General features: G+C 37.0%; 1 protein-coding gene across 4 annotated transcripts in view; it reads left to right on the forward strand.

Moving 5' to 3' along the window:
* Window positions 1-12,380, forward strand: part of LOC117215177 (hemicentin-2-like) — a 129,156-nt gene that overhangs the window by 45,354 nt on the left and 71,422 nt on the right. For all 4 annotated transcript variants that reach the window (XM_033461585.1, XM_033461587.1, XM_033461586.1 and 1 more), the window contains exons 4-6: window positions 1,772-1,975; window positions 4,001-4,152; window positions 5,449-5,593. In XM_033461585.1, coding sequence (XP_033317476.1) covers window positions 1,772-1,975; window positions 4,001-4,152; window positions 5,449-5,593 — 501 coding nt within the window. The remainder of the gene's footprint in view (window positions 1-1,771; window positions 1,976-4,000; window positions 4,153-5,448; window positions 5,594-12,380) is intronic.

The following is a 12,380-nucleotide window of genomic DNA, read 5'->3' on the forward strand; positions in this document are numbered from 1 at the left end:
AAAATACACAGAAGCATGGTGAGAGATCCGGTGCTGTGGTCTCGATACGGAAAAGTATCGGACGCAGATTTGAAATTCCTATTTCCAGCGGGGTCGTTGATATCTGCGTCAGTCTCCTTCTGTATCAACAGGGGAAAAAGAGAAGAGAGAAAGAGAGAGAAAAAGAGAGAGAAAGAGAGAGAGAGAGGGAGAGAGGGAAAACAGCGCAAATACGGGTAGCGCGTACGATATATTTTTTCTACCTGTTACGAGTAAAAACAGGAAATGAATCATTGATTTTTCAAAAGCTTGTTGCAGGGAGTGAAATGCATGCTTTGAATACTTGGTGACTAACTATGAAGAAATTTTTATCTGTTAACTGAATTGCCTCTCAATTGGAATTAAAAACTCATAAGTGTTAGTAGTAGTGTAAGTAGTTCTCTTTCTTTTACAAAAAAATTTTAATACGGACTGTAATGAATAGACTGTGGATCTTTATGCAAATTCACATTTTTGTGAATATAGTTAAAAAAGTAATATTGCTCGGTTATTTTATATATTTTTTCATATCATCGCATTTTCTGTAATTTTGCACTTTCAAATTTTCTATAAATGCATAAAAATCCTCAGTCTAGTGATGACTTAGATTGACATAAATGTGAGTATAGACAGCCTGACATAATTTAGCTCATGTCGGTAAATTTGTATTATACATGTCGAAAGTGATTTCCGAGTCTCTTTAATCTTTCGCATTCTTCTATGGTGTCCAGTAATTTGGTGGCCAGGATGTCAAGCTGATCCTTCTGCAGTTGTTGATATAACCTGCTGTATCTGGCGGTTTTTTCTCTTACAGCAAGTACACCGGTTTCTTTATTTATTTATTTCTTCGGATTGTACCAATCTGCCTTCGGAATGGCTCTTGACTTTTTGTTGTGCCATCTTTCTATTGATTTTATATTGGAGTTCGATGCTGTGCTCCATAATTGGCAGGCGTACGTCCATATCGGTTTGAGAATATCAGTTTTATATATCAACAGCTTGTTGTAAATTGTTAGCTGTGATTTTTTTGCCAATCAGCTACCGAAGTTTTCTATGTCTTTCGCTTAATTGTCCCATTTTTTCTTTTCTTTTTTTTTTGCGATGCATGTTCCATAAAAGTTTTTTGTCTAAGTGTACTCTGAGATATTCCTTATTTCCTGTTATAGTAGTAGGTCGTTATTTAATTTTAAAAAGATTTGAGAAAATTTATAACAGGAAACGCGATAGAATAAACATTTTCATTCACCTGAACGTAACTACGATCAATCACCTTAACGCTATTGGTCGAGCAGGAAATAAAGAAAATATCCTTAAACATTCTTTACCGACTCTTCTTATAAACGAAAAATTCCTGCAATATCTGAGAAATAACAACGCATTCCTAAAAATTCTTTACCGAACTACGTTCCACGGTCCACGAATTTCGCTTATCATTCTCTATATAACCTATATAACCATATACCTCTAAATAACTGTGGTCGCTGGAACATGCACGTATCAGCAAACTGATTCGATTAGAAGCAAGTTGCGAACGAAACGTAACAGAACGCCAGTTCCAAGATAAAAGGAAAAAGAGAACGAACACTAACAAAGAGAGGATGAAAGAAGGAGGTAAAAAATGGAGAATGTATGGAATTTTTATTGAATCCTTTTTTTACGCGTTCGATGAAAGATACGAGTAAAGCGAGGCACGAAGCGTGGCAAACGAAAGCACCGTTTTCGGACGTCGTTCATTCTATTTCGTTCCGAACAGGTCGGCCACAACCACGTGTGACGTGGTGGCAAGAAAATGCTCTCCTCGACGACACTTACGAAACCGTCGGCACTAAGAGAGTACGGAACGTGCTGCGATTAGAAAAGCTGGGTCGCGAACACCTCGGCGCGATTTTGACCTGCCAGGCGTCCAACAACAACATGGTCACTCCTATTTCCAGCTCTGTCACGCTCAATATGAATCGTAAGTAATTTTGATACATCATTAAAAGTCATGATGCTGATTAGAGTATAGAATAGTAAAAGATAAAAAGATTTATCAGAAGCGTGCAAATATTCTTCATTCTGAAATACGAGGATTCTCCAGAAAGTATTACGCGTTTACGTATAGAAACCATATAGAACGATGGAGCGCACTTTAGATCACCTAGCTTCATTCATGTATTAACATAAGTCATATTTAGTATGAAGTAGTTTTATTTGCGTAGCCCGTACCGAGCACGAAGTAAGCCTGCACTTGGCAACCTCCTCGGGTTATCTTGTCAGCATTTGACCATAAAACACAACACTATCCCCACGAGTCCAACACCCGACAGCCGAGAGCGGGGGCCTCAAACCCCCGCGACTGATCTCGGCCCCCGTAATACCAATCTAGATCATTAGCGGAACTGTCGTAACTAACACTACGGCCTTCTCACTATCACTTGAGGCCCGTGTAAGCTCCGTCACTGGTAATACTGGTAGGAACTCACGTAAGCGAAACTCGATAAAGGCCGAGACCTTGGTCCTGGGACGTTCCCCGACGGTCCCTCCGTTGTAGCTCGGGTCCGTGGGTTCGCCGTACCCAAATGACACACGTAAGCGGGATACAGCCGAGATACAGTATGTGGTCAGTATTCCGGCGGTCCTCTCTGCGAGAGCATAAGTCACACTAAATTTTGCGTTCAAATATTTAATATCGCACGTTTAAAATGACAATGTGTCTAAGTGCGAGAATTCAATAGGGACAGAAAAACTGTACGTGATCGTAAGGATTCGTGCTTTTATTACAGAAGAGCTCAAGAACGTCTGCGACTTCATTGCAAATGATACACTATTCGAACGAGTCAGATTACCATTTTTTTTTTGCAAAACTTAAAAATCTTTTGGCTCGATAACGCTTCATAAGAAACAATCATTTAAAGGACTGTGTAAGACGATAAGTGTTCAAATAGGGCTGTTGGTTGTACTGAAAAATAACATAGTATATATACTAAAGTTACAAATACAAAAAATTTCTTAAAATGCATTTGTATTATTGTTATTTCAAGACAGTGTTACTTTCTCGACGACCCTCGTATATGTAAAATATATAAAATACATGTTCATCATTAGAAATCTTAATACTGATTGAAGTACAGAATAAAAATAAAAGGATATGCCAGTGCTATGATTCCTGATATAAAGTCAAAAATAATTCTAATATGTACCCATTAAGGTAGATTGAAAAAATCAAAATTATGTAACTATTTTCTAGTAGTGAAGAAAAACTTGACTCTACTCTTCTAGATTAAGTATGCAAAATTTGGTTTCTGTCAAATGAATTTTTTAGAAGGAACATTTGAAAATTTGTCGTATCTAGTTTCCTAATTACGTGACATTTCAATTCCACTTATTTCCCTGCCATTTCACTTCTAAAACTTGATACAACGATACAAAGAAACAAGATTGGACATGATACAACAAAATACAACAATCTACGCCAAGAGTAAATAATTCACCTCTATGAATGTATACAATAACACGCGCCATTCATAGTGCCAGAACAAATAAAAGCAGGAACCGTAAACCTGAAAACACACATTTCCATCCACCACCCACGCAAAATCCAATCTCCTAAAAAGAAAGCAAAACACTACAAAAAGAACATCCACTACACTTATTACTTCGCCACAGCAAACAGAATTGCGAGCGAAAGTCAATTTCGTCATCGAATCAACTTCTGGTAGAGAAAAAAAAGTAGAATAGTGTTTAAACTGCTCTTAATGAAACCGAGATTCGATCCTGCTTCTCCATCAGAAGACAAATGTTAAACAAATAATTGAACAACGGAGGCTGCTAAAACCGTGTTCCATATTGGAAACTTTCGCAAAATAGTTTCCATTAACCATGGAACCATTCGAAATGATTACTCAAACACTCGACAGGTTCCATAAACGCGGCGGAATCTTGCCTGCAACTGATAGTTCTTTCGAGCAAAGAGGGCTAATGGATGGTACGCGTGTTTCAGTGAAACCATTATGGGTCCGCATGCAAGGAGAGAATCGTCCATTTAGCGCAGGCACCACGTACGAGATCGGCTGTGAGATAGTTGGAGCGAGACCAAATCCGAAGATCACGTGGTCGAAAGGAAGTTTGATGCTGAGAAACGCCAGACAGACGGTAAAATTAACATTTTCAAGGTGTAATAAAATGTAGAAAATAATTATAGTGAAAAGGGAGAGAAAGAAAGAAAGATAAATAGAGAGAGAGCACGAGTATGTAAATATTAAATTCATTATTGTATCATCATCTAACGATACTAATCTCGTCAATGGCTACAAAACATCATAGTTGTACTTCAAAAATAATTAAACACTTGTAGGAAATTTTTATAAATACATTATGTATATTATACGAAATATTTTAGAAAATTACTATAATGGAACGCAACATCTACCAACATGTTTCAACATATAACATGTATCATGATTATATTGGAAAAGTTTGAAATAAATCTGAAAATTTGCATAGAAGCTGCAACGTACTTAGTGCATGTATATATTTCACAGAAACAGAGACGACGAAAGATTTGAAGCAATCAATTGTTCATTACATTAATAAACCTTAATATTCTTTGACATTTATTATATGCTTAAGACGACTATCATGCCATATACTAATTTTTTTCTAAATATGTGTGCGCAGTAAATATTTTATGATTTCTATCTACATTTTCACATTGTTTCAAATTTTATCAATACAATCATGACAGTCGTATTTCATTACGGTACTAGTGAAATTTCAAAGTGTTTTACATAACATATTACATTACATAACAATATATAAATACAAATTTCCTACGGTAGCTGTTCGAATACTTTCACGAGTCATTGTAAATATACAATGCCACCCAAAACCTAACAAACACTACTTTCGCTATCTTCGAATCATCCGACCCGAGCAATATTTCTCTCTTATAAAAATTCCCATTATACCATCACCTAAAACGTTAAACACAAAAGGAGATCCACGAAGACGTCCGATGCAACAGATTCAGGCTTCCAGATTCGAGGCCGAAGGATTTAATTACACTATGAAAAAAACATGCTCTCGTGTTCAAGAAGCTCGTCGTAATTTCTTTCTCTCTCTCTCTCTCTCTCTCTCTATATGTGTGTGTGTGTGTAAGTCTGTTCCGTAACTAATATTTTGCAAGAAGCCGCGCAATTTCACCGCGAAAAGCAATCGTGCTAAGTCTCTAGCCTTTGTTCTCTTTTTCACACACACACACACACTTTCTCTCTCTCATTCTTTTTTGCACTTTCGTTCCCTGGGGGTTCGACTTCCGGCGGCCGTCAGCTTCAACTTCCCTAAATCAGCTTCGCGGCCAGCGTTTGTTTTTTCTAGCGTGGATATAGCTCAACGATCAGGCAGACCAGTTCGGTAAACTGTTTTAAATTCATGAAAGCCATCCCACAGATGAGCCCCGACTCCAACGTCACCACCAGCATTCTCACGTTCGTACCGACTATCGAGGACGCTGGCAAGTTCCTCTCCTGCCACGGCAGCGTGCCGGATATCCCGGATTCCGAGATGGAGGACGGATGGAAGCTCGATATACACCGTGAGTGTGTTTTCATTGAAATTTCATAGTGACGATCTACGGGGAGTGGAGGTAAACGTCTCTCGGCGATATTTTCTTCTACGACAGGTGGTGGTCACACACCTACCATGAAAAATAGAGAACAAGTAACAAGACAGTTTCGATCAGCTGATTTTCAGAGATAGGTGTTGTGTGTGTTTTTTGGGCTTTGAATGGAATATTTTCTGTTTGGTTGCGGCGAAAATAGAATTTTTAAAGTAGAAAGGGATCTGTCGTGCTGCGTCAATCACTATCGTGCCAAATAATAATTCTCTTTAACCCCCCTTGCATTAACTATTATGCTTCTTGTATTTGCAAAATTCCAACATATAAAGTCAACTAATATTTACTAAATTAAATTGTATAAAGACGTAAGAAGAATTAATCTTATAAAAACAGATAGACTGTATATTTTTTCGATTCAAATCAAAATATTCGTCTTCATATTTATTAAATTGCCTACTTGATACTATAAACATAACTAAACAAATTAAACTTTTTTAAATTATATTCCTAGCTCATCAATTACATCGATAACTAAGAAAATCAACATTTTTAATTATGTCTAGAAAAATATAATTTTGCGTAAATATTCACAGTCCATCAATGAAACATAAAATACTAAAATACTTTCAGGACACCTAATTATAAGCCTGATCCTAATTTCCCTAATCTCAATTCAACGCTCCAAAAATAGCAAAACAGAATCAAAGGAAAGCAAGCGTTGATTACGTAAAATTGTGGAACGGGAGAGAAGAGACGGGAAAATTTGTCAACAGTGTCGAGGACAGATCTAGAAATCTGTCTGATTGGTTTTCCGACGGGGAAAAATTTGGAAATGCTTCAATCGGGTTTTCGTAATGTCTAGTCTACGAGGAAACACGGCCATATAGCTGTCCAATAAAAATGAAATATGGTTGATGAGCGATTTATTGCGTCGCGTCGTGGAACGTAATTTAATTCGCCTAATCGATAGAGCAACGCATTGACGACCGATTGTTTCGAGTGGTGAAAACAGCTTCTCTGAAGTTTGTCTCGTCGACAACAAACCAGGAACTCTAATGCGAAACGCGTGTCGTCATGGCCATCTATTCTTCCAGTCAACTTTCCATGGTACGTAGTTTACTTGGATTAATTAAAAATTTTAATTAATTCTTTCGAGGCTTCGCAGACTGCGCCAACTGAAAAGTTCAAGCCAGAGAACGATGATAACGTTGCAGTATGCAGGAACGGTAACACGATAGTAAAACGTGAGAGCTTTTGAAAATTATTAACCTTAGAATGTACAGTATGATATATAATATTTCGTAGTCGGGAAATGAAAGAAATGTAATCCGTTATTGTATAGGTAAAATAATAGAATGAAATATAATAATTGTGAGGAAACTGAATAATATATGTAATATCGTGATGTAATATGTTTACAAAGAGTGGACAATAGAGATGTTAATCAGACAGAAAAAGACGATTGTTGATTAACTTGAACTATTCATACCAAACGTACAGAAAACAGCGCAATCCACACTCTCTCGGCAACGCCACTCGCAAACTCTGTCTCCGCTCGACTCACACTCTGCTCCTCGACTCGCACACTCTGTTTCTCGACTCGCACTCTGCTCCTCGACTGACCCTCTCTGGCCGTTGTCCCATTCTATTGCCTTTTTCCTAGGCCCACCGCACACGTGTTCTGCAGACGCTCGTAGCCAGGGTCACGTAGGTCTTTTCCACGAAACTATGCACTTGAAAAGACCGATGACACATTGATGGGCCCGACGGCGCCTCGGCTCTCGCGACATTGTTCATAGTTCGCCTGATATTTCTTAGGCCTTTCGTCCACGATACTACATATACGTAATATCAAGTTTCGGTGATAATGTTTATAAGTCATGTCAAATGTCAAAGATTGAGATTAAAAGTTTCGATAATGCAAATTGAAAATATCGAACATTCTTAACCCCTTAACCTACAACTACGGGCATGGCCCGTAGTACGATGATTGGGCCAAACGTAAATATTACGGGCATAGCCCGTAGTACGATGATCGGGCCAAATATAATATATATTATAATATATAATAGCTTGTTTACGTTTTGGGCCCAAAATTCTTGAACGTAAATCATACATTAAGGGGTTAAAATTTGTAATCTGTGATTCAATATTTTTTACATAATCGCTTTTAATACTCGAAGCAGATATTTCACGAATAAAGAAGTTACAACAGTAACAATAACAATAAAAGATAGTAAGCGGAATATCTGTCTTTCGAGAAAATTGAGATTACAACTTTCAATCATTCGAATTGAAAATTTCACCCATTTTTGAAATTTTTAATCTCTAATTAAACAGTTTTTATTAGTGATCGCTTTTAACATACACGAAGTAGAACAAAGAAATCAACAATGATAATAAAAGGAATATCTAGAAAACAGAATATCTGTAGTATTTTCCAACGTTCTTCTCACCATTTTTATTGACAATGCACGAGTTCTATTGTTTTGCTATCCATCCTATTACCACGGTAAAGAGTGCTTCGAATCTCAAGCAGTTAGATTGCCACGATCGATGCATTCTCTCGCATTCGAGTCTTCCGTTTTTAGACATTTCTTTCGCTCATGCAGCCTTGTTCTGCATTGAGTAGTCATCCTTCTGTAAATTTCCGCTCCACTAACACCCACACCACTTAAGAACCTGATGACAGCACACGATTCCCCCGATGTGCAATCTTACAGTGGAACAAGTTTCTTGGCAACCAACCAGAACACATTATAAACAAAACATAAACGCTCAGACCAGAAGCATATCGATGCCAAATATTTAAAAGAATATTTTCAATGTACTATTCGGACCATTTATTTCGATTCCTTCTCGTTTCTTTTCTATTTTAATCCACGAATAGTCTAGAAAGTCTACAGAATAGTCTACAGAAAGAACAATTTGATATTTCTCTGGGGCAGGTAAATATTAATATCTGCCGATTCAGAAAATTTTTAATTAATAAAAGCAAACTACCGAAGCGCAAAAGCAAACTACCGAAGCGTCCTGTTTTGCGACCAAGTTTTCAGGACAGAAAAAAAAGCTCTGCTCCCCAGCGGCTTAAACCCAAAAATTGTATCATACAACGAAAAATGTAAAGCGCCGACACATAATACAGCATGGCTACGTCGTACCGCCGCGTATCGGTACCTTTGCCTAACATACCATTACAAAAATTCACCGTTTATTGTGAATATGTACCTAAAACTGTATTCTTGGACTCAATAAACTTTAAATCTCCCTCAAAAAAATGACGGCAGCGCAGTGGTTAGCGCTTTAGGTTACGAACGTTCGGAACCCGGGTTCAAATCCCGGCGACTGGAGTCCGATTTTTATTCCACGCATCTAAATTAGAAGAAAAATAGCAGATCTCATCAGCAACATCTACATAGCCAGCATCTACAATTATATCACGGTCAACACCTACACCTCACGCTTCTCAGTTGGTTGGCAAATGTCAATCTAATTAATCGATGATAGTACAGAATGTTTTGAATGTTCTATAGATCTTTCAATTCAAAATTGTGTCAGCTCATATTATTTTAATTAAAAAGCAAATGATTATTGCAAAATTATATTCTATTAAAAAGTAAAATATAATATCGCGTCTTTGATTGAAAAAAGCGAAATTTTTACTAATCCGTCGAACGACAAATATCCCCCATCTACTTGACACGATTCGTGCTCCTTATTTCCTTTGCCACCCTCTCTAAGCACCCGTAAACGCGCCTTTTAGCGCCGAGTCGTCTCAAAGGCCGTCGAAATCGCATTCACCTACCGAAATTAAAAACTCGCGTGTATCATCGGCGTCAGAGAAACGAGCAAAAAGAAGGGGTTGGGGAACTTATTTATCCGTTGAGATTCTGTCAAGTTGGGGCCCGTGTATTGACTTCACACTCGATATTTCGCTCTCGTTATTAGCAAGAAATCCGCTGCTCCCTCGTGACCGTTCGCTCGATATCGTTTCTTCGTCGTTGAAACTCGAGCAAGAACCAATGAATGAACGAACAAAAACAACGAGAAAGCAAAATAAAAAAAAAGACGAAGAGAATAACAAATAAGAACGATAGAGGGGATGAAAGGAAAGGGGTAGCAAGAGAAAGAGAGGGTAAAAATCTGTAAAAGAGCAGCCGTGATAGCGATTTACGACGTTCGCCAACCAGTTCTTGCTTATGATTTCATTCGACCTCGGTTCTCGTAATGCGAGTCCACTGAACAAATCCGTTCATTCCGCCGCAAGATCTCGCGCCTGCAATAACGAGTAAATTTTTCCTTATTCCTTCCCGCCAGCTGAAACCACCTCCCCGTCTCTGTGTTACCGTCTCGCTGAAATTACCGACTGGCGCGATTATCGATGGAAAAAGAGAGTGGTTCAAGGAGAAAAGAGGAGATGATGGATTTCGTAGGTAAATGAGCAAAAAAGAGGAAAGAAACTGGGAAAAAGCAGGATGGAGGAGAAAATATGTTAAAGCTTGATGTGAGGCGTGGTTTATGAGTTAGAAACCATTGCCATTTTTGCTATAGTACTACAATTTAGAGTATTTAATGTCGAATTATTTTATTGGAAATCTCATGGTTTCTAAAATTTATTTTCATTGTGAAATATCGAAAATATCATATCGTTGGAAATTTCTATTTTTCTTTTCTTTTTTTTTTTATACCTGCGGGCAGAATTCAGAGATTAAATAGCACACTGCTTAATTAAACATGAGAATTCAGAATTTAAATAATACACTGCTTGGTTACACATCAGAATTCACAGCATAGAATACATAGAGTTTAGAAACAAATATAGTAGCACAACAAGTGTAACTAAACAACCATTGTTAGCAATCGCAAGCATTCATCATTCTACGCGATTCTAAATTCAAGCTCGATCCTAAGTCAATAACTGGTCGGTTCTTTGTGTGAATTGACCAGTACACCACGTGCAAATTTGATCAAACCCAAAGTCACGATGTATACATGAAGATCATAATATGAAGACTACACAAGTAGGAAATGATAAGCGAAGTTTCTAACATTTCACTGGAAAACAAAGTTTTAAAATTTAGTACGTTGTCAATCAGTCTTTCGGACCTAATCATACTCGTCAAAATTTTCAAAATACTAATCTTCATCGTATTAGAATATCGAAGATACTAAAATACTGCTTAATACCGTATGATGTTATTATATTGAAAATATTAAACTCGTGTTGTAGAAATATCGTGTTGTATGGAGGTTGTCTATACATCATATTAAAATCCTTCTTACAATCATAAATTAACATTAAAGCAAAAAGATTCAACAAAAATATACTCGTCATAATACATAATATACTCCTCCTTTGATAACTCCTTTTTGCATAATATAGAGCACGAAAAAAAAAATCGAGAGAAATAGCAAGTAGAAAGAGAATATGAGAATAGAAGATAGAAAGAAGAGCAAGAGCAGTCACGAAGGAAGGTGCAAAGAAAATCTGATGGGAAGAACGAATGGAACGAACTTCTAAACTTATGGGATAGAGCAATAGGTGGATAGAGAAAGGAAAAACGAATTTTATACGAGGAGAAAGAAGGTTTTGGACGAAAACGAAAGGAAAGAAATCGAGAAAACGAGAGAATCTTGAGCCATGGATGGGCATGTACCATTAATTTCCGCGAAGCTGAACTGATCCTTGTTTTCTTCTTTTTCTCCCTCTTTGTTTCACGTTCGTGTCCTCTTACTTCCACCTTGTTCGCTGTCTAGTCGAGGAAAACTTTTATATTGGACAGCGGAATCACGGTGTTAATCTCCAGGAATGGTGGTAGGAATAGCGAGTTTGCATAACGACCGGTTCGTTATGAGATCGGTTTAAGAGGTTATCGCGAAATCTACAGGCGTGTTCCATGCGTCCTGCTGGAATAAAAAGATTTTATCGTACGAAGTCATCCACTCGATTCTGTCGCGCAAACGATTATTTGAAGCGTAATTCTAGACCCGTGAGAACTACTCAAGGATGGTTTTTGCAAATGATTCAGTCAACATCTGTGAGAATAGCACTATAAATAGAAATACAGAAAAGAAAATAAGGATTGCAAACACTATCTTTTAATATTTACCTTGGAATTTGTTTAACTCCTTTTAATTTCATTTGTTGTGAAACACATTTCTATGCAAATATTCAGTTAAATATTCCATACGTGCATCGGTGAAACCCAAAAATTTATACGCAAAATATAAAACATAATATTTTTAAATAATATGTGGAGTATGTCAAATATGTATGCATGTATGAGTATCAGAAATGTGAAGAAGCGATGAAAGTTGTTTGACTTCATGGAGGAAAGTTAATAAGATATTTCGATTTTTTTTACACTCTTATCTAAGGAGATTTCAATGCCGATGTAACTTCTTTAAATGAAATATACAATATACACTTTTTCTATATACCATTTCCTATATATCGTTCGATGCATTTTTTAATTCTCTACAAAAAGGTATTGGGATATTATGGACGAAAAATGACTAGTTTAAAAGATACTTTGACTTTAATCTTGTGCAGCTTATCGTAAGAAAGACAAGGAAAGATAATGCAGTGCGTTTATGTTTATATTTTTCAACGCAATGCTGTATAAAAAGAATGTATAATTCCATTTTAGGAAGTTACATTGGCATTTAATCTATCTAAATAATAATGTAAAAAAAGATCGAGAGATCTTATTAAGTTTCCCCCATGAAATCAAAGAACTTTCATCCGAAACATTTTTTGGCA

Source organism: Bombus bifarius, unplaced genomic scaffold (assembly GCF_011952205.1).
Source record: "Bombus bifarius isolate JDL3187 unplaced genomic scaffold, Bbif_JDL3187 scf7180000009432, whole genome shotgun sequence".
Taxonomy (NCBI): Eukaryota; Metazoa; Arthropoda; class Insecta; order Hymenoptera; family Apidae; genus Bombus; species Bombus bifarius.